The sequence below is a fragment of the Ursus arctos genome, unplaced genomic scaffold (assembly GCF_023065955.2).
Source record: "Ursus arctos isolate Adak ecotype North America unplaced genomic scaffold, UrsArc2.0 scaffold_14, whole genome shotgun sequence".
In the NCBI taxonomy this organism is placed as follows: Eukaryota; Metazoa; Chordata; class Mammalia; order Carnivora; family Ursidae; genus Ursus; species Ursus arctos.
The window spans coordinates 10,646,732-10,668,831 of NW_026622808.1; the positions used below are offsets into that span (position 1 = coordinate 10,646,732).

At 55.0% G+C, this 22,100-nt stretch overlaps 2 protein-coding genes across 8 annotated transcripts in view; one reads left to right on the forward strand and one right to left on the reverse strand.

Annotated features, from left to right (window-relative positions):
- Nucleotides 1-22,100, forward strand: part of ZFP3 (ZFP3 zinc finger protein) — an 86,479-nt gene that overhangs the window by 43,746 nt on the left and 20,633 nt on the right. The gene's annotated exons all lie outside the window — the stretch shown is intronic.
- Nucleotides 3,245-20,649, reverse strand: SCIMP (SLP adaptor and CSK interacting membrane protein). Its single transcript, XM_026520761.4, has 5 exons — nt 20,534-20,649; nt 11,022-11,145; nt 9,482-9,545; nt 7,751-7,824; nt 3,245-5,783 (listed from the first exon to the last, which is right to left on the reverse strand). The coding sequence occupies exons 1-5, from the start codon at nt 20,552-20,554 to the stop codon at nt 5,632-5,634; spliced, it is 435 nt and encodes a 144-aa protein (XP_026376546.1). The 5' UTR covers nt 20,555-20,649; the 3' UTR covers nt 3,245-5,631.

The window sequence follows — 22,100 nt, forward strand, 5'->3', positions numbered from 1 at the left end:
AGCAAGTGGGAGACGGATGAGGGGAGGAGAGAGCAGTCAAGAGGCTTTTGCATTAAGCCAGATGGAAGTAAGGCCAAGCTTGGGCAGTGATGGTGGGCATGGGCCTTCTGTGTCGGAGCTGACTGCGTGTGAAGGTGATGGAGTCCTGTTACTAAAACATCCAGAGGTCTTGCCTACATCGAAGCGTGGCTGTCCACCGGAGCTGGAACCGTGCCGTCGGGGTCTGGACTCTCCCCTCTCAGCTGGGAGTCTCCCTTGTGCGCTGGACCCCCCTCTGCGGCCGAGAGCGCCTGTCCCGGTCCTCGCAGCATCTGCCAACCAGGCACCGGGCGGAGGGAGGGAGAGCCTCTGATTGGCCAGCCTGGGTCACGTGCTCCAACCCCGAGGCGGGTTGTGGTGAGGCCCCCACACGTGACACCAACTGAGAAAACAGGAGCCCCGGGGAAAATCCCGGGCTTCTGCAGCGAAGAGCCCACTACACACTGGGGAGGCGAAGACCAGGCCTCCAGGCTGGCGGCATGGCTGGGCCACCCCCCAGGCCTGTGCTCTGACCCTGGTCCCCGCCGCTCTGGAGAGGGCCACTGGCGAGGTCAGGAAAGGTCATCCTTGGTCGAGAGGGAGTCTTGGGCTGCGGCAAGCCTGAGACATTTGCTGAGAATGTAGACAGGGTTCTTTTTGCTTGGGAAGGGAGACCGGCTTCAGCCCTCCTCTCTGACCCACGTGCACCTGCTCCCCCATTTCCTCGTCCTGGGAAATGGGGGGGGCAGGTGGGGTGCAGGTGGGATGCAGCTGCCTGCACTTGGGGTGATGGCTAGGGGGTCCATTTGAACCTCAGGCGGAAGGAGCGGGCTCTCCAGCTGCCTTGCCTTCTGGTGCATTTCAAGGTCAACTGCAAACATCAGGACACCTTCCCCTAAATACTGCAGTGTGCATATCATGAAGCAAAGCTCGGTATTCGTTGGCAGTTTTCCTTTTGAGGTAAAATTTACTTAGGTTGAAGGGCACCTGGGTGGCTCAGTTGGTTAAGTGTCGGACTCTTGATTTCAGCTCAGGTCCTGATCTCAGGGTCATGGGATCCTGCCCCGCCCTGGACTCTGTGCTCAGCTGGGAGTCCGCTTGGGATTCCCTCTCTCCCTCTGCGCCCCCGCCACTCCCACTCTAAATAAATAAAATCTTTAAAAAATTTACTTAGGGCGCCTGGGTGGCTCAGTTGGTTAAGCGTCTAACTTCGGCTCAGTCGTGATCCTGGTGTCCTGGGATCGAGTCCTGAATCCAGGCTCCCTGCAAGGAGTCTGCTTCTCCCTCTCCTCCTCTCTTGTGCTCTCTCTCTCTCTCTCTAGCTCTCACTCTCTCAAATAAATAAATAAAATGTTTTTAAAAATATTACTTAGGTTGAAATGCAGAAATCTTAAGTGTGCATTCCCCAAGTTTTGACAAATGCATGTAATTCACACCTGGAAGACTTCTTACTACCCGAGCATGGCTGGAGCGGTTGGTGGCTCCTGCCTGGGATTCTGTCCCAGAGGGCAAGGGAGAGCTAGCCCTTCACAGTGAGTTTGGAGGACGGAGGGTCAAGCTCTTCTCCGACCACATGCCACCAGCGCTGCCAGCTCCCGGACATGGTTACATTGTTCAGAGAAACCAGCAGAACTCCGACACAGAGTAGCACTCCCGTTCTGCTAGGGCTGTTACTGTTACAATTCCCATCTGACCCATAGCCCTCTGTCTATTTTGATGTGTGGAAACCCTGTAAGAGAAGAAAGGTGAACGGTGGCTTTAGCCTGAACCCCCAACACCTCTCACAGGGTCACAGAAACAAGAGCAAATAGGGAATAGTGATGTTTGTGAAAGCAAAGTGACCCGGGAAGATTGCCTATCAGCAGCTCCTGCCTCCTTTTTCCTTGATGGCAAAGCCCACCTCCAGTGAGCAAGAAAGGCTGAAAATGCCCAGTGTTCACTCCCCAGCCTTTCCTGTAGCCGGGCATGTGCACCAACCAATCCAGGCCAACGACACATCAGGGACAGTCGCACAGGCTTCTAGGAAAGATGTTCTCTCTACTACAAAGAGCCACGTGGTAGGAAATGCTCCATTCTTTCCTAACTTGAAATGTTATCATATGGGGATGTGATGCTTGGAGCTGTGGCAGCTACTTCGCCACCACGAGCTGTAAAACTAAGAGAATCAAAGAAAAGTCAGCCCCTGTTCCTGAGTCTTAGAGCTACTGAATCCTGGAGGGTTTACCTGTAGACTTGTTGTGTGAGGCCATACCTTCCCCATTGTTGGGCAGCCTGTTCCTTGCAGTCTAAAGCATTTAACTGATACACAGGATTGGTGAAAATTTGTTACTGGTAATACCAGAGCATTCCCTGAAAACAGTGGTATTTGTATCATAAAGATCAGACTTAACTGTTTTAAAGAAAACATAATCCACTGATTATGAGTAAATCGCCAGTTCTGAAGAGTTAAGATGACAGAACAGGGCTTGTTTCAGAATGATGGTCTTCAGTATTTGTAGGGATTTCAACATCTTCATGGTCCCTTTCAGGCTCCATATGCTCGGGATGGAAACTGTCTTCTTATTTCTACCTTTATTTATCTGTGAGTATGTAGCTGGTGGCTGACTGGGGGCTCCCAGGGGGCTAGAATACACAAAAAGGCCCTGTCAAATCTTTATTTATTTATTTATTTATTTATTTATTTATTTATTAAGATTTTATTTATTTATTCGACAGAGATAGAGACAGTCAGCGAGAGAGGGAACACAAGCAGGGGGAGTGGGAGAGGAAGAAGCAGGCTCATAGCAGAGGAGCCTGATGTGGGGCTCGATCCCATAACGCCAGGATCACGCCCTGAGCCGAAGGCAGACGCTTAACCACTGTGCCACCAGGCGCCCCAAATCTTGATATATTTAATGCCATCATCCAAATTGGTAACAACTTTTCTTTTTTACCAAACTGGTAAAAACCTGCCTTTATTACAGGTACCCAGTATAAAATCTCAACTAAATCATACATGCTCCGGGAAAAACTGCTTCTTTGCTTTTGTCGAACTGATCGGTAGGTTTTCTAGTAAAGTTCAACAGCCAACAAATGTTTATTAAGCGCCTGCTGTGTGCCAGAGTTTGTGTTAGATCCTGGGAGCACAGCGGTTAGCCAGGCAAGTTCCACCCCAGAGGAGCCCCCGGATTAGAAAGAAGGATGGAGAATTATAATGCAGAGAGAGATGTATTTCTATAAGGCCTAGTTTGTTCATTCATCCGTTTATTCATTCAACTGATCATTCATCTGCCATGTTTATTCAGTATCCATGAAGTGCCCAGGTGCTGTGCTAGGAACGGAGAAAACACTGGGGGGAGGACACCGTCTCTGTCGCCATGTTGCCGTCAGTCTAGTGGGGGAGGAAGACAGGTAAACAGGTCATCCCAGGGTGCTAATGGAGGAGATCATCTAAGTGGGCACCAGATTCAAGTCTGGGGTGGTGAGGAAAGGCTCTAAGCAGGGATGGGAAGGATGAGAAGGTGGAGAAGATTGTTCTAGACAGATGGGAGGCTACTGTGCATAGTCACAGGGGCAAGAGAGACCCCAAGACAGGTCATTTCAAATGACTGGAACAAAAATTTGGTCGGAGTGGAAGTTGCAAGGGTGTGGGGAGGAGAAGGTTGCAGGAGAGACCTGGGGACCGGATCCTGCCAAATCTCATACCCATATTGAGGAGTTTGGGGGTTTTCTGAGGCTAATGGGTGAAGAAGAGGTTTAAGCAAGAGAATGGAGTGGTCAGATGTCCCCTCAAGAAAACCGCTGGCTGCTGCGTAGAAAGGGGAGTGGACAGTGAGATGTTGGTGGCAGGAGACTGGCTGCTGGAGAGGCGCGGTCATGGGGGGGGGGCGCCGGGAAGGAGGACTCGCGCACTGGGCCAGTTTCTGACTCCAGGGACTGAGAAGGTGGCAGAGCACAGGGGGTTTGGGATTGGGGGAGGGCCATCGTTCCTTTTGGGGTAAGTTGGGCTGGAGGGGCCTGTTGGGGGGTCCTGTGGGGAGGTCATGAGCCATAAGAATAGAGGGGCACAGAGCCGCGGGTCCCTCAAAGCTGTTTCCAGCGGGATGAACGCAGGTGCCGGGAAGCCCCTGAGGAAGACCAGCGATGAAGAGCCGTCTTGGAGGAGGCGGGGGAGGGGGCGGGCCAGAGGAGAAAGGAGATGGCGCCATCCCCAAAATCCAAGGCGGAGGTAACACCGCTCTGGTATTTGCCTCTGACGTCTGTCATAGATGAGGATGGGTTATAGACAATCATAAGAGGGAAGCGTACGTGCGAACACTTCTGTCCGTCGGCTTACTAATTTTTTTTCCTTATAACTTGGGGAGCGAGTCCTCTCTGGCTCCTGGGGTTCCGGAGCTCCGTCGGGCCACAGTTGGAGGACTGTCTGGCCTCCAGGACGGCCGTGGTAGCACGGGGGTCTGCCAGGAATCTAGAAAGACAGAGGCTGGAGGAAGCTCTGTCCCCACTGGTCCCGGTGGTGGAGGGAGGAAGCTGGAACATGGTGGGGACACACTGTCTGGCTCTTGAAGAGCTCAGGCCAAGGGTCACTCCCGGACTCTTTGCAGTTCATGGCCCTCTCCCTGCGAGCCTGCCCTTGCTGGGTTCCGCAGGGATTGCTTAGAAATCAGCATCTCGAGTCTGCTTACGATGCGCCAATCCGAGGACTCAGCAGATCACAGCCAAGCTGACTCCGGGCGGCGGGTCGAGGGCACTTCCGTAGCAGGACAGCGGCCCCTCCGCGCATCTCCTCCGTGGCTGTGGAGTTCTGCCTCCTAGACGCGCTTGGGGACAGCGATCTCAGTGCCGTTTGCACCGAATGTGACGCAAGGAACTCTCCTCTTGAACTTGGCACTTAATTGTCCCTTTCTTTTCTCTTCCCCATGATGTTTCCCTGGGGAAACCTACCTTTCCTATAGCCCCTCCAGGACACATGTCGCAACATGACACTGCTATGTGGAACGTGTGTGCTTTGGTCCAGAAGGTAACCTCTGTCCTTGCTGATTGTCACAACGTGACCGGGAAGCACAAGGAGAAAGTCCATGAGAACTTGAATCTCTGTGGTCCATCCGGCCAACGTCACGGAGAGGCTCTGGGGTTTCGGGTGTGCGTAGGTGGGGACAGTTCACAAGAACAAGAAGCGCTACTCACTCTTGAAGAACCTGCAAGGTGTGATACGGTGCCTTGCACACACGGAGTGCTCAGCTGGAACGGCCGCCCAAAGCCCTGGGGTGGGGGGACCCCTGGGGCCCAGCGGGGGATGGGAGCCTGGGGCCTCAGCAGCCAGACACCAAGATTTAGCGTCACTCAGAACAAACACGAGGAGAGGGGGAGGAAGAGTGTTTCTCACGGGTGGGGGCGGCGAGCCGGGGGACCCGTGGACAGGAGTTCAAGGCCTGACCCCTCTGGGTCTCCAGGGCGGAGCCTCGGCACGCAGCCTCTGGATGCTGATGCTTGTCTCTAGGCTTCGGGAAGGGTTTATTTTATGGAGCTCCGCCACATTACCGCAGGCTTTCGGGATCCGTTTTCTATTGCAATTCATCCACTCTCGGTTGGTTTCAAAAGCTGTGCAAACCCTCTTCAGAAGGGACAGTTGTCTCAGAAACGCTGCTTTTCCATATTTGCAGGGATTTCAACATCGTCGTAATCGTCCAGGGGCTCGATGTAGCTCGGGATGGACTCTGTCTTGATTCTAACTTTGTTGACCAGTGAGTATGTAGCCGGCGGTGGACTTGGGGTTTCCTGTGGGACTAGAACACGCAGAAAGGTCCTTAGAGGCAAAGCTACTGTGTGTTTATATATTTTTGATGAAGTGACTCAGCCTGATTTTCATGGCTTTGGGTGATCTTCCCACCCCCTGGTGGAGCAGACCCCCATCTGATGGCGGAAACCGACGCGCAGACATGACAGCCTCGGCATCCCCCAAGCGAGCCGATGGCAGATGCTGGTCCGATGCCGTGGCTCCGTGTCCCCCTGCCCGGCCCCCACGGCACAGGAACCATGAAACAGGAGGGCAGACAAGAAGCTGACCTGAGTTAGTACCCAAATGAGTAGAGCTGTGTGAGACCCTCATTCTCGTGGGGAAGTGATACAAACCACACTTCCTTTTTGGCCCATTCCTCCCAGGGACTTACAGTGTTTCCCAGAACTTCCCATAACCGCTTAGGTACGAATCTCTGATCAGAAGGAGGGGGACGGGGCGTTTGCAGAACGGGCCGTCAGGGAACAGGTATGTGGCAAAAACCCCAAGGCGGCCCGGGGAAGGAAGACGAGCAGCCAGGTGGGCCTTGGATGAGACTGGAGTCCCCGCTACCACAATCGCGTCCTTCCTATGAGGACCTGAGAGAGGACCACCCCTCATTGCTTGCTGGGCTCTGCATGCGGGCAGATCCCCAGTTCGTACCCAGGCCCTAGCGGTCACTCGCTGTGTCGCCATGGGTAAGTCACTGAGCATCTCTGTGCCTCAGTGTCTTCATCCGTCGAAGGGGAATCATGATGGACCTGCCTCCCAGTGTTGTTGAGGGCCGTGGGATCATGCCTGTAAAGTGCCTCGCACGGGGCCTGACCCACCGGGCTGCTCAATAATTATGGGCTAATCTTATGATTATCCATTCAGTCAAGACATTCTTACTATCTCCTAAGCGCCAGGCACTGCTCTTGGTGGGGGGTACGCAGTGGTGAGAAGACAAGAAAGGTTCTTGTTTCCTCGACTCTGTGTTCTAGTGGAGAAGGGAGGTCAGAAACAAATGAACAATAACGAAACGAGACAACTTTGGATAACGGCCATACATTTCATAAAGAGAATTAGTGGGTTCACTTTACAGAGGGGGAACAGAAGGGGACTCTTTGAGGTGCTGACATTGAAAAAAAAAGATTTGGTTTATTTGAGAGAGAGAGAGAGAGAGGAGGAGGAGGAGAAAAGAGGGAGGGGGAGGGACAAGCAGACTCCACATTAAGCAGGGAGCCCAATGTGGGGCTCGATCCCAGGACCCCGAGATCATGACCTGAGCTGAAATCAAAAGTCGGATGCTTCACTGACTGAGCCCCCAGACTCCCCAGGTGCTGACATTGAGCTGACCATGAAGGATGAAGTAAGGCCACTACGTAAGCAGCTTAGGGAACAGCATTCCAGTCAAGGGAACCAGGCAGAATGTTTCTGATGGGAAGTGTGGGAGGCCCAGTGACACCCCCAAGTTCCTTTTCACTCACGCTCCAAGCTGGGATTTGAGTATGAATTTACGCACTGAATATCAGGAGCACTGCTACTCACTCTGCCCCTTTTTAGCTTATTTGTCCCTTTTAAAAGGATGGCACCAGCTGCAAATTTAGTGTTATGGACTGAAGTTCTGTGTCCCCACAAAATTCATGTATGTTGAAGGCCTAACCCCTCAGTGAGGCTGTATTTGGAGATGGGGCCTCTAAGGGGGTAATTAAGGCTAAGTGAGGTCGTAAGGGTAGGGCCCTGATGCACAGGCTTAGTGTCCTTATAAGAAGAGACACCAGAGCACGCGCGCTCTCTCCCCTACCCCCAGCACCCCCAACCAAATTGGCTGGCACCTCAGTCTTGAACTTCTAGCCGACAGGACCATGAGAAATAAATTTCTGTTGTTTAAGCCACTAGTCTATGGCGTTTTGTTGTGGACAGCCTGAGCTAAGACCTGTAGATAAATTTGTTATCCTACTGCGAATGAAACTGTCATCAGCGACAGATACTTACATGTATGTTCCGGAAAAAGCAAACCCCTGGGTGGCAGAGGGGGTAACTGAACCGGCGATTCATTAAGAACATTCCTGGAGAGAGAGAGAGAGAGGAGTCAGGGTGTGCTTTTGACCATCCTGGCAGTCAGCCGACTGGAAGGAAAACATCAAAGAAAAAGGACAGCTTTGAACTTTCAAATCCCGGTCCCTGAAGGTGGGAGGCATCTTCTTCTCTAGGTTTTGTATCCCACTGGTGAGGAAACTGCCTCCTCCAGCCCCAGGAACAGCTGGACTTAGCCTGGAGCGTGCCTTCCTGGGTTCGCATGCACTGTTTTAGGAAGGGGAGGTAAGCACCAAGTGCTCAGGTGTTCTCGAAGCTAACGATACACACTGCGTGTGACCACAGGTCCAGCATCGCGAGTCCGCCACCGCGCATCCGCTGCCCGTTGTCCACCGCCCCGCGTCCACCGCCCCGCGTCCCCCCTGCTGAAATGCTTGCGTGTGCTCTCCAGAAGACACGGACCACAGTGCTCATCACGGCACCATGCACAACAGCCCCCAACTGGACACCACCCAAATGTGCGTCAGCCGTGGAGTGGATAAATTCATCAGGGTCCCCTCCCACCGTGGGACACCCTGCAGGAGTGGGCATGAGCCATCTACAAGCACACGCAAGGACACTCAGAAAGACGGAGCAGAAGCAGCCAAGCACTAGATAATACATACTCCATCTCCAGCCTTCCAGAGGCCAAGATGGATTTATCCACTCTGCCGCTGAAACCAAGGCTCGGGGAGCCTCTCTGGCTGGCGATGCTCTGCACGTGGTGCCCACGCGTGGGTACTGGGGAAAAGAAGCCTGGCGCCTGCGATCGCGCGGGGAGACGACTACTGGAAGCTTGCGCCTGGTTTCTTCTGGCCTCCCCCTTTGCTGAGTTAATCTGTACCCTTCTGCTAGAGTAACCCGTAACCATGACTGCAGTAGCTTTTCTGGGTCCTGGGAGTCCTTCTTGTGAATCATCAAGCCTAAAGGTGATCCTGGGTACCCCCCACACATAGCAATCACAAAAGCCCCAAATTGGGACGCCTGGGTGGCTCCGTTGAGCATTTGCCTTTGGCTCAGGTCATGATTCTGGGGTCCTGGGATCAAGTCCCGCATGGGGCTCCCTGCTCGGTGGGGAGTCTACTCCTCCCTCTGCCTCCCCCCTGCTTGTGTGCTCTCTCTCTCTCGTCAAACAAGTAAAATCTTAAAAAAAAAAAAAAAAAAAGCCCCAAATACATCACAAAATACAAAAGGAAAGCGAGTGGCATATTTTTGTTAAACACACAGCCTCGTGGGAACCATACTTAGGATCCACCTCAAGAGGAGAAAGGCGGCCCCTGGCCGGCTCAGTCAGCAGAGCGAGCCACTCTGGATCTCGGGGTTATGAGTTCGAGCCCCACGTTAGGCGTAGAGATGAGTTAAAAATAAAATCTTAAAAGGAGGGTAGACCTAACCCTGAGTGGTGGGCCCAGCACACAGAGCCTGACCTGTGACCTCTACCAAACGAGACGGGACGAGGATGAGGTGGAAAGCAGAGACCCAGACGGGGCCCAGTGGCCCCAAAGGCCCAGTCGGTTCCCCTCGCGGTGGGGAGCTGGCTGCGCAGGCGCGGTGGGCGATGAGGGCGTCCTAGCAGAGCTGCGCGGGTGCGGGGCTGGGCGTCAGCGGGGGTCTCTACGCGGAGAAACGGAAGGGTTTCCTCTCACTTACTCATACATCTTCTCTTCGTCTCTTTGCTTTTCTTTCCAGGGCTTGGCTATTTCCCACTTCTTGCCTAAGGAGTCAAATAAGCATATTCATTTAGGAAGAATGAGCAGGACGTGTGACTTTATGGTTTAGAAGTCCCCAGACCCCGGGCGTGTTCAGGGCATTTGTGGGGGTGGGGCCACCAAGAAGAAACAGACTTGGGGACACGGAGCTGGCGAGCGCTGGACACTGACTTTAACACGGGCCGTTTGCCCACCCCGCCTTTGGCTAACCCACGAGGGCGGACCCGGAGCTGGTGCGGGAGGAGTGGTCGTATAAAGAACCCCAAGTGCGGCTGGGAGGAAACGAAAGAAAGAAGGGGGCCGGCAGTTTGTGAACGGTGGTGCGCCAGACATGCAGGTTATAGTAAACCATCACCTGGCTGTTAACAGCCGCGGGTCGAGACAGAACAGGTAAGGTTTGTGTCCAGCGTTGTGCTTTTGTGCATATGGAAGAAGGGGAGTGGACAGAGGAGTACCGGAGCCAGAATATGTGTGGTACTAAAAACTCAGCAGGGAGTCCCCCCCCCAGCCCCAGCCCCACCATGCTCTCTCTCTCTAATAAGTAAAATCTTAAACATAAATAAATAAATAAATAAATAGATAAATAAATAAATAAAGGGGTGAGTGGGTGGCTCAGTCAGTGAAGCGTCTGCCTTCGGCTCAGGTCATGATCCCAGGGTCCTGGGATTGAGTCCTGCATCAGGCTCCCTGCTCAGTGGGGAGTCTGCTTCTCCCTCTCCCTTTGTCCCTCCCCCCATGCTTGCTCGTGCTCTCTCTCTCTAATAAATAAATAGAATCTTTAAAAACAACAACTAATTACCGTCAAGGGGTAGAGGGAAAGGAACACTGGACAGGAAGCCCAGCGAACCCGAGTGCTGGCCCCAACTCTGCCACCAACTCCTAGGAGGCCCCAGCCTCTCTCTGAACCTTAATTATCTATCTTATCTCCAAAAACAGGAGAATGACAAGGTCTCACTCCTTGTGTGGCCCTGACCTTTCAGGACAGGTGGGATCACTGAGGGATGCCTGTCCAGGCTGTCCCCCCCCCCCCCCGGGAGGTGGCCGCACCTCTCAGTGAGTTTACCCTCCTTGGGTCATCGGAGGGGATACAGTCTCAAGAAAACACACCATCGGATCAAGGATTTCATGCCTTGGGAGATGAACAGCAAAGTGGAAACCCACTTGTGGGTTATCTAAAGTCAGCGTAAAGCCTCCAGGAAGCTGCTTGTGTATATTTTCAGGATGCCAAGAACCTCTAGCCAGGACAGCTGTCGTTCTAGCAAATTCAGAGGATGACCTCAGAGAAGGAATCATGGTAGCCAACGTGTCGATCGTGGACCGAACAGACGGGGAAACCGAGGCCCAGAGAGGCATGATGCTTAATCCAAAATTCAGCTCATACAGGCCCGGAACGAACCTTCCTGCCCTGTAGGAGCAGTGATGCATGGATACGCAGCCCAGCCCTCCCCGCCCTCCACCTGCCCAGGTGGGACTGCCATTACCCTGTCTAAGCAGCTGCCTACAGGCACAGTACAGGATGAGGCCCAGGCTGGTGGAGACAAGGACGATGGCCACAGCTAAGATGATCCAGAAATTGTCCCTCCACCAATCCATCGCGGTGGGGCCCTGAGGAGAATGGAGACAGAGGAATGAGACATGAGTAGGGGCCTCCGGCGGGGAGGGGCGGGAGGCGGTCGTCTACCACGTCGCCTCAGGGATACCTCTGCTTACAGCGAAGGCACTGGCTCGGGCAAACCCTGTCGTCCTGTGCAACACGGGAGGGGTGCCGGGCAGCACTTCCCGGGGCAGTCATGAGCACTGGAGACAGGGTACGCACCCAGAGGCTTCCTCGCCGCTCTTTCCTCGATTGTCAAACACGCAGGGGAGGAGGGTGCCACCGAAAGCAGTCACCGACTGCAGTTGCTTTTGTATCAAAGGGGCAACATAGACTCAATTCCTATGTATTTTTTGGAGGTGGGGGTTAGAAGAAAACCCCGATGGGTCTGCTTGAGCGAGGCGTGGTCAGAAGGGGGAAGGTAAAAACGCAAGGCAAATCGAGTCAGTCTGCTGGGGAAGAGGATTGGAAATTTGGGGGCTGCAAGCTGGCCCACTCAGGAAGCAGAGAGTCTGGGAAGAACAGGTCTTAAATGTTCTCGTCACGACGGAGGGCGGCGTTGGCGATGGCAGCGAGCGTTTCCCGATACGTGAGTGTATCCGATCAACACGCCATACGTCTTAAACTTACACAATGTTATACGTCAGTTATAAATAAGGCTGGGGGGGAGGGGAAGAAAGGAAAGAAAACCGTAAGAGAGCAGAAAGTACGAGGGTTGTTAGAAAGTCCGCACGGGCGGAGGCTGACTGGGCTTCCATAGGTTGGTGATGACTGACATTCCGCGTGAAGCTGTTGCCCGGGCAGTGTTATGCTGCAAGCTTCCGCTACCATCAAGTCGGCAATAAAATTGCACAGTAAAAGCTTGTGCGAACAGAGCCTGGGGAGTGATGACACGGGGGCTGTCGTTCTCCAAGCAGGGGTGATGTCTGCCACAAGAGGGGAGCTGGCTGTAGGCGGGACTCACAGGAGGAGCCTCCAGGAAGGCAGGGAGCTCTCCGTGGAGGAGCGGGCCCTGGTCCAGGGCGTGGGCACCCTGCCTGTTCATTGGGATATTCAAATAGAAAAATGATCCCTGAGGCCTGGCATATCCCAGGTCTGAGAATGAACTTGCCGTGTCGTCGTGCAGCCGATGGCCACTCAGCCACGCGTGGTCCCGCAGAGCCATTTCCCATTCGCGCTTTTGAGTAATGCTGGCGGGGGCGGGGGGGGGGGGCAGTTAGTTGCTGCCAAGGCCATGATTCCTGCAGAGACTTCTGACTTGGCTTACTCTTTACACCCGTGTTTGATTACCCGCACAGTGTCTTCATTTATGACCGTTCTGTTATAATTTGGGTTTTCAGTTCCAAACTTTGCTTCTTTCCTAAAGGTTTGGCTTGCTCAAGCAGATATTCATAAATGTGTACATAGCAAAACCAGTTACGTGTAACCCGTAGTCTTGTATGTACATCATTCTGCAGCTTTTTGCTCAACTTTTTGCTCAGCATTATGCTTTTGTCATTTACCCCTGGTGGTGAATGTGCTGGGGATTTACTCCTGAAAGAGCGAAGTGTCAGCTAGCCAGGTAGCCCAGCCCCCAGGCTTGTACTCAGCAGGGGTTTGGTTGTAAGTCACCTTTTCAGGGTGCACAGAAGAAAACAATAGAGGACGAGGAACTAAGGGAAAAAGAAAAAGCCTGGAGACTGGAAACTTGGCTCTCAGGAGAGCCCTGTGAAATTTGGTTTTGCAGGGCCCAGGGAGGTCACAGGGCACTGGACTTAAGAAAATACCACATATTAGATGGTGGACTCTTTGTTTAATAAACCTGATTGGAACCTCATCTTCTTTAGCTCTGGGGAATAGATGGATGGAAGGAAGGAAGGAAGGAAGGGAGGGAGGGAGGGAGGGAGGGAGGAAGGAAGGAAGGAAGGAAGGAAAGTGGATGGATGGAGTGATGGATAGATGGACAGATGGACAAACATAGAATTTCTTCCCTCTATTCTCTTATACTCAAATGTGTGTCTCCTGGTTCTTTGTCTGATTTGTCTCTCGTATTTTCTATCTTTTTTCTTTTTGTTTTAGTCTTGAAGGATTTCTCCAAAAAGCAACGTAAGCATACTCTTTAAGACAACAGAAGTAAATACCAGGGCACAAGAGTTAAGAGCTGTTGCATATGAAAAAAAAAAAAAAACAGACAAAAAAAGGTTGATCTGAGGACCAAGAGGGCGTAGAAGGTTGGAGGTGGGAAGACAGAGGCTGCCACTTTCCACTGTAAACCCTCTGAATTACTTTTTAAAACTCTGTATATTTAACTGGCAAGCTCAGTTGGTTAAACCTTCGACTGGATCTCAGCTCAGGTCATGACCTCAGGGTTGTGTTGGCTCCGTGCTGGCCGTGGAGCCTACTTGAAAACAAAAACAAAACAAAAAAACCTCCCCCCAAAACCCAAAAAACACTATGCATTAACTTTGAGAAGATTAAAAAAAACCAAACAAACCCAATTAACCACGTAGCGTGGCTTCCATGAAAAGCTGCTGCTCAGATTGCAAGTTCAAAGCAATGTCATTGTCCTCCATGTCCGGGGGAAGAAAGAGGAAGAAGGATGATGTTAGCCAAGTGAAATACGGGACACTTTTGAGAACTTCGCAGTGATGAGTATGGCACAGTTCTGTTCTGACAGATGGAGAGGCTCTGATTTGCCAGCGGACGTTTCGAAGGCGTCCAGCGCTCTGCAGGCAGGGGCTTTCCATCTGTCCCCCCGCCTCATCCTTGCGCCACACGCTTTCCTGGAACGGGTGTGGAGGCCGAGGGGACACGGCCGGCCCAAGCTCCCCCGGCAGGGAGGAGGCGGAATGCTTTCTGTCTAGGTCCAGCCTCTCGCTGCTGACCTTGGTCACCGTGGCCCCAGGCCTCAGGGACAGGCCGAATGGGGCTCAGGATGTCTTGCTTTCAGGAGCACAGCGATGGTGGTGAGGTAGTGGGGGCCACGAAGGAATGATTGGGACCCATGGGGGAGTAAAAGTCTCACGTTCCCCCCATTGCAGGGCCAGAGGATCAGCAGTCTTCCCCATGGACTGTTAAGCCACGCCTTCTCAGCAGAACTGAGACGAGTGGGCAGCTGAGCGAGGAGGGCCCCGAGGAACCACGTCCTGTCCCCTTCGGGTGTCCTCCGGGCTCCCGGTTAGTTTAGTGGCCGGGGTATGCCAGAGAGGGGATGTGGGCTCTGCGGAGCGGTGGCGGGGAGTACAGCCAGGGGCGGGGGCGTGCCCTGCAGAGTGTGGAAGCCGAACTCCACTGTGTCTGCCGGCCTGGGGTAGATAAGACTGGGGGGAGCAGGCCACACGGGACAGCCTGCTGGCAGTCAGGCCACAGCTGCGGCCGAGTCTCTTGAGAGACCACCAGGGACCACAGAAGTGATCAGCAGGAATGGCCATGGGTGGGCGCCTGTCTGTCCTCCTCAGTGCAATACAAGGGAAGTATGTGCAGGGTGGGGTGCAGAGGAGCTGAGTGGCTCCCACCCCTTCCTCCCCTCCCTTCACTGGGGCAAAGTGGGGGGGCTTTGAGCCAAAGACAGGACTGAACGTTTACAATGAGCAAGGTGGAATTTTGTAAACTGTACTGAGTCTGCTTAGGAATCAAAAGTAAGTTAACGTTTTGGAACTGGACTCTAATGTCTCTGGGGGAGGCCCCTCCCCATTGGAGCCAGGCGGGAGCGCAGGCAGGGTTAGAGGCAGGCCAGACCCCCTCCCCGTGGCTGCTGTAGCACGGCCCCAGGAGCGGAGGCTTCAAACGGCACAAACGCACAAACGTCTTGTCTTGAAGTCGGGGAGGTCAGGAGTCCCTCCCGTGGGCACGGGGTAAAGTCAAAGAGCGGGCAGAGCCCTGTTCCCTCCTGGAGGCTCCCCAGACCAGCCATTTCCCCGTTCTGTCTGGCTTTGAGAGGCCACTCACGCTCCTGCCCACGGCGACCCAGCACGATCTCCTGTCTCCCTCGCTGCTGATCAACATCCTTAACCCCACCTGCGCCCCCTGTTCCCCTTCGTCCTAGCACCTGACACCGTCGCAGGCTGGGGCGGGCGGGGTCGCCGCACGAACTCCTGGGATCTCAGCTCAGTGAGATGAGTCGATCGGTAAAGTGCCTCCATGCACTCACGCATTCATGCATTCAGCATCTTCTTTTTGCCTCCCGGGAGTCAGGACGAAAAGGGGGAAAACGGGAGGGATGGTTCTGCCATCTTTGTCAGAATTCCACTGAGTGGTGCCCGGCAATGCTGACCTGGTCAGGAGGCTGGGGACGGACACGGGTCTCTATTTCTGGGAGGTCTCTGTCGCATGGGAGGGAACATCTTTGTTTTCAAGAGTCTGGGGACATAGGAAGGCTCTCAAGGCAGGACTGGAGCTCACAGATAACGCAGGGCCCTGCGAGCCAGATTGGGGGGCCCACAGTCCAGTATAGACCAGTATAGACCAGAAGAGGAGCCAATGCGGGCCCAGGTCAGCAGTCCCGGGGCTGCGGAGAAGGGACAGGGGCTGAGTCCACGGGGGCAGGCCGATGAGTCCCAGCTGCCGGGAGGTCAGGAGCTGCAGGCCTGACCTCAGGTCCTGTCACCTGGGGGAGCATTTGGTGGCCACCACACAAGGAGGAAGGAAGGGAAGAGGTGCGGTGGGAGCACCCTTGGGATGTGAGTGATGGAGCAGCTTGGATGCATCAGGCTCTGGGCCGAGAACTCGAGGAATACGAAGTTCCCAGCCTCACCCAGCCTGAGCCTCGGAATCACCCAGGGCGCATGAACAGCTACATCTGAGAGTCTGATTTAACTGATCAGGAGTGGGGGGCCTGGCCACTGGGGTTTTGTTTATTTGTCTTAATAACATTGTCCAGATAAGTAATAGGAGGCCGAGCTTGAGAACCAGGGACGTACTTATTATCTCTGACTCCTTATTCTAACCTTCCTGGTGGGAGTGCTGTTATTACCCCTCACAGAAAGAGCACTCAGAGAGGTTAAGCTCTTTGCTGAAGGCAGCACAGCTAGGGATCGACTACCCTAAGATTTCAGCTCAGTGCCGTCGGACGCCAGAGTTCCTGCCCCGTTAACTCTGCCAGGCTGACACCGAGCTGCTAAATGTTCTTCCTTTCATAACAGAACTGAAAGCAGAACCCTCGCTCGAGAACTTCCAATACAGGCGAGGTCTTAGCTATTAGCTGTGTCTTGTTCCACACAAGAACCGCAGTATGAAAATGCATCTCAGAAAAGTAACGCGCGCCAGGCGCGGAGGCTCCATGCGTCATAAGCACCCTACACGCCCTGTCTCACCACAGCAGCCTGTGGCTATGAGCCCATTTTACAGACAGGCCAACAGAGGCTTAGATCTCAGTCTCTGGCCTGGGGTCGCAGAGCTAGTAAGTGGAAAAATCAGAAGCCAAACGCGGTCTTTCTGACCCCAGCACCCTCATTTGCGATCACCGAACAGGGGCTTTGGGAGGCGTATGAAAATGCAGACGCCAGGGTCCCGGGCCCCTTCCCCATCGCCAGTTCTGATTTGTGGGTCCGGTATGGGACTTGGGGCCCAGCCCCAGGGGGAACATGCATCGGGCCAGTCAGCAGAGCCAGCAGCTGGGGCGGTGAGCACGCTGGAGGCTGGTCCCCCCGCCCCACGCCCACCCCCACAGTCAGAGGCAGTAGCAGCGCCAACGTGGTGGAGAGCAAGGCACTAAAAAAGACCCCTCGAACCAAATGCCTTTCCTGTTTGCTTGTCGCAGTGCCTGAAATTCCGGCATCCACAAGTCACGGCAAAGTTCCATGCTCCCTCTCTCCCCACTTCCTCTCCATTCAAACTCATTTGCCTGAGAGTGCCAGACTCTGAGGAAGAGATTTTTACTAGGGTGTGAATGACTTCCTTGGATCCTCAGGGCATTGGATTCCTTCCTTGGATTCCCTAGAGCATTGGCAAGAGCAGGGGCATCCTAGGATAGAATGTGCCGTAGGAATGAAGACTCTTATCTAGGCCTGTCCTCCTGCTAGTGACACCGCCGCCCCCAGCTCCCCATCGGAATGATGAAGACCCAGAGGCAAGAGAAGGTTGGACGCTGAGGCGGAGGAAGGATGGCTTGTTTAGAATATGAGAGGCTTCTGCACGTTTCTAAACTGAGAAGGCGCCGGGACAGAAGACAGGAGTGAAATACAGAGAAGAGAGACACCTTCCCGTCCCAAAGGAAGGATGAGCTTTTAAAAGGGAACAAGGATGGAGAGAGGGTATGCTGGGCCCTGGGGGTAGGAAGTGGGAGGCCAACACCCCCGCATGGAAGTGGGAGACAAGGTTGGCGAGTGCTGGTGGGGCAGGTGGGAGGCAGACCCGCGTTGTCACCTCTGCGAGGAACGCCTTCTTCCTCCAGCTGGGCCTGCTCGCTGATTCTGATGCTGCCGCTGCCTTGGGGGCTATTGGTCGCTTTGTGACCACTGTGTGCAGGGCCTAGATGTCACCTGGGCCCGGCAGGCGCTCCCTACGGATCTGGGAATCTCTGAATGAATGAGGTGCCGGCTCTCCCCTGGCCTGCGGCTGGTCTCCCCTGGAGGATGCGGGCAGGGGGCGTTGGATCCAAGGTCTGCATCCCCGGCGCAGAGCCCCCTGCCCGGCCCTGCCTGCCTGCCGCTGGCCGGCGGGCAAGCAGAGGCCCCGCCATGATGGTGCCGGTGGAGGTCCAGCTTCCCTCTGGTCTCTTGGCCTTGCTCCAGCAGCCCGCACAACCTCCGGGGGGCCTGCTGCAACACTGAGCACAGTCACCGACCCCGCCCCAGCTCTCACTTCCCCAAAAGGCATTTCTGGGGAGTCAGGGACAGAAGTCATACTGTGCACTCGCTGGGAATTCTGGAGACTGTGGGTCTATTCAGCACTTGCTTAAAAAAAACAAAGAACAACAAAAAAACCCCGAAAAACCAAAAAAACAACCAAGTTCTGTCGTGGAGGAAGACAGCTGCGCAGTCACATCCATGAAACGTGTCACGACAAACTCTTTCCCATACGTGATGTGCCCCAACGTTTTCCCGGCTCGTCTAGCCTAGCTCGTGAGAACAGTATGGAGGGTGAGCCCCTGTGTTTCTTTCAAGACCCACTCATGGTCAAGACCTGGATATAAACACTTGAGGTTTTCTCAAGAAAAATTAATGAGCTCAAGTAGCCATGAGTCCCGAGAGGTGGGAAGAGGATGCAGGTGTGTTGGAGGGGGGGACTGGGGTTCCAGCTGGACCGAAGAGTGCGAGGAGATGCACCTGCAAACAGCTCAGCGGAAAGATGGGGACCCCGCCCCTCACTCGCCCTCTGCCCTTAGGGCTTCCTGGCCTGGGACAGGAATCCCCTTACCCGAGCCCTGCCCTGCCCGGGACAGCAGCCACCGGCCCCACGAGGCCACTGAGCACCTGCTGCCTCTCCAAGACTTCGTGCGGAAAGAAGAACATAAAAGATCATTTATAAATGTTTATATGGGTTACTTGCGGGAAGGATACTTTGGATATATTGGGTTAAGTTAAAGGTATTATTAAAATTAATTTCAGCTTCTTTTTTCCCCCCTCTCTTTTAATTTTTCCCCCAGTTGAAATTCTTCCCTGTTGTGCCCCTCCTCACACTCGGATCCTTAGGACCGACTGGCTGGCTCCGTCGGTGGAGCACACAACTCTTGATTTTGAGGGGCTCGTGTGTTCGAGCCCCATGTCGGGTGTAGAGATTACTTAAATAAATAAATAATATAATAAAAACAATTTTTTGGGGGGAGGGGAAGCCCATAGTAACACACAGTCATGTCCTCTGATTCCGCAATAGCATTTCTAGAAACACAGCCTGAGAAGTAGCCTGAAGGAAGTAAAAGTCAGACGCAGAACTTGACTTCGGCGTAAGAAAGCAGGGAGCCACCTCGAGGGCTGCGTGGGATGGGGGGCTGGAGAATTGCACAGGGACACTCGATGGGTCGCATGCAACAGTCACGAGGCGGGAAGAAAGGAAGAGACCCAAGCACCCACCAGGGACCCCAGACCCTGAGAAAGGAGAGCAGGGCCCATGTCTCCATGGTAGCCGCGTCTCCCCGTGTTTCCCGTGTGTGGCCAGAGCCCGCCGTAAGAAAGCCCAGAACAGAGATCTTTCATTGAGCGAGAGTGGGAGCCGCCTCTCTTCCTCTACCGCCCAGCCTTGCTGTGAAGCATGAACTGAACACATTGTCAAGACTCCAGTATCACATCTTACAAGAGCTTCTGCTCACCCCTCCCGAACAGGTGGCTTTTGCGGTGTTTCCACGGCGCTGGGTGTGATGTGTCTGCCCTGGGCAGAACCTTCCAGACTTGCAGATGACTCAAGCTTCCTGCTAAGTTATCCCAGGATTTCTGCAACCCAGAAGTCCTTCCTTGGGCCCAACCAAGTCGTCTCCTGCTATTGCTGGTTTTCTTATGTGTTTGGCTCTGAACATGAGCGGGGCACCTGGAGCCCCGTCCCTGGGGGGCCATCCGGCAACAGCGCTGGTACCATCAGTGGGGTGGGGGGAACTGGGGACGCCTGTGCCTACTGATAGTCGGTGAGGCCTTTCTAGAACGTATTTAATCAAAACAAGACAATGGTAACTTTTCAAAATATCTACACGTAGGGGAAAAACGAGAAGGCAAACACCAAACTCTCTACCGTGATTGTTGCAAGGTTGTGGAATGTGGGGTCATTATTTCCCCTTGTTTCTCTGAAGTTTTCATTTTCATTTATCCTGAGAAATACCAAGGGGCCCCCAGGCCTTGTCTTCATCAGGTTCCACAGTCCTACTTTCAAAGCTCCCTGGGAGGGCCACGCGCTGGCTGGTGGTCGAAGAGGCCAGGAAAGGGAGTGGCTCTCGGGACAAGTGATGCGCGACAGGGTAGGACTGGAAACACCAGGCCAGGCCCCTCTGGGGTGATTTCCCCCGGAGAAGCAGCAGCAGATGGCTGGATGGGGATCTGACCCCGGCCCAGCTCGACCCCGAGGCCACGGGAACACGGGATGCCTTACCGGTCCCTACACACCAGACGCACATGCGTGAAGATGCCAGGGCAGGTGGCAGCTATGTGTTTCCTGCACAGGCCCCAAGATGCAGCCCAGAGTTCGCATTGTCACAGCCTCGCCCCCTCGTCCCCAGCCAGCACAGACCCAGGAGGGTCCTCCCAATTATCAGGCCCCCAAACTCACCATCAGAGTCCAGAGAGGACTAACACCTCTCTAAGGTTGACGCAGCTCGCGGCCCGTCATCATGTCATTTCAATCCCCCAGCAGACCCGTGGGCGAACGGAGGCCTTGAGGGGTGCAGTGACTCTGAGCTCACCCAGCCAGTGAGCGGCAGAGTGGACTCGCCAAGGCCACCCAGAGATGGGGCTGCACCCCCCAGGTGGCCCCTCAGGTGGCTCAAGTCCAGACGCTTACCTGGGTTGCAAGGGTGTCCATCCGAGAGTGGCTGAGGGAACAGCAGGGGCCCGAGTGCGGTGGCTCAGACGCAGCTGGCAGGAGGCCTTCCTCGCCCACAGGCCTCCCGCCCACCCCAGAGCAGTGAGCCCCAGCCAGACCACACTTCCCCTTCCTGCTCAGCCGTCGGGTGGGGGAAGGCCCAGGCGCCCACACAGCAGCCCATCCCTTTGCCAGGGAGGCTGGCTCCTGAGGGTCCCAGGAGCCAGAATTTCTGACTGCAAGGCCCCGCAGAGGACCGTCCGGGTGTGGGGGTCAGGCCTGGGGGGGGGGGAGATGCTCGGCAGGGTGCATGGGGTGGCCGTGGGGTCCCCGCAGATGAGCCTGGGTGAGCATTCCTGCCCGGGGCAGCCAGGCCTGGGGCTCCAAGAGTGAGGATGCTGGCTCCCACCCGTGTGGGCTCCAGTGGGACAAACACAGCGTCCCCACGGAGAGCCGCTGGAGGACACCCGGGAGCACCCAGGGGCTGCGGAGCCAGCTTCTGCTGTGAGCGTGTGTCGCAGGCTGCCCGGGGTCACAGGCCGGTTGGCCGTCCTGGCGGGGCTGGGCCTCCACCTGCACGGTGGTCAGTCCCCATGGGCGACCACGGAGCTTACAGCCGGGCGGGGACGGGGAGCCAACCAACCATTTTGTCGACTTGACCGTTCTGACTGAGATGAGCGCCCTGGGGGTAAAAATAGCCACACACTGCGTGCACTGTGTCTGCCCGGGGAAGAGGGCGATGCTACCCTGGGCTTTGTGGGAAGCGCTTACCAACCGGCTTGCAGGAAGTGGGATTCCTGATCTGCAGGGCTGGCGAATTTCCATGACGCAGACGCTGCGCTGGGGCCGAGGTCCTGCAGCCGGCGGACCCGTCCTGGACTCAGACTCGGGGCCATGTCTGCCATCAGGGGTCAGGGCTGCCAACATCCACCCCGGAGCACCTGCGGGGACCAGGGCCCACCCCCGTCTGGCCGCATCCCCACCGGCCCCGGGGGTCATCACCTCCACCTTCCAGGCGAGCGCCCAGCAGCTCCGGGAGGGCACGGCTGCAGGCCGCGCATGCGCGCCGGGCCGGGCCGAGGACGGCCTTTGAGCCCACGTCCGTGCGTGTGCAAACTGTGCTCTCTCTTAGGAGGATCGAGACGAAGCTGAGCTGCTCAAAAGCCTCCCTGAAAGCGAATTCAAAATGATCTTTTGAGAGCCAAACGAGCGCTTTTGTGGGTAGAGCTGATGCTCTGCCACCAAGGCCGTGACTCCTCAGTTCGCGTCCCACTGATTCACCAAAAAGTGGTTTCGGTAGCGCTCTGGGCCGGCCCTGGTTAGTTGACACAGCATTCTCGACAGACCTGCTGCCCCCCACGTGCACAGGACACACGCGGCCCGGGTCGGGGGGTCGGAATCCCACGTGCACTTTGCCGACAGCGTCCTGCACAGGCCCCTCCCCCACCTGACCCTCAGTTTCCTCGCTTGCAAAATAAGTGAGCTCACTGGTGACGCCGAGGTGCCCCAGGGACAGAGCCGTGGAGCCGCTGCTGTGACTGTCCGC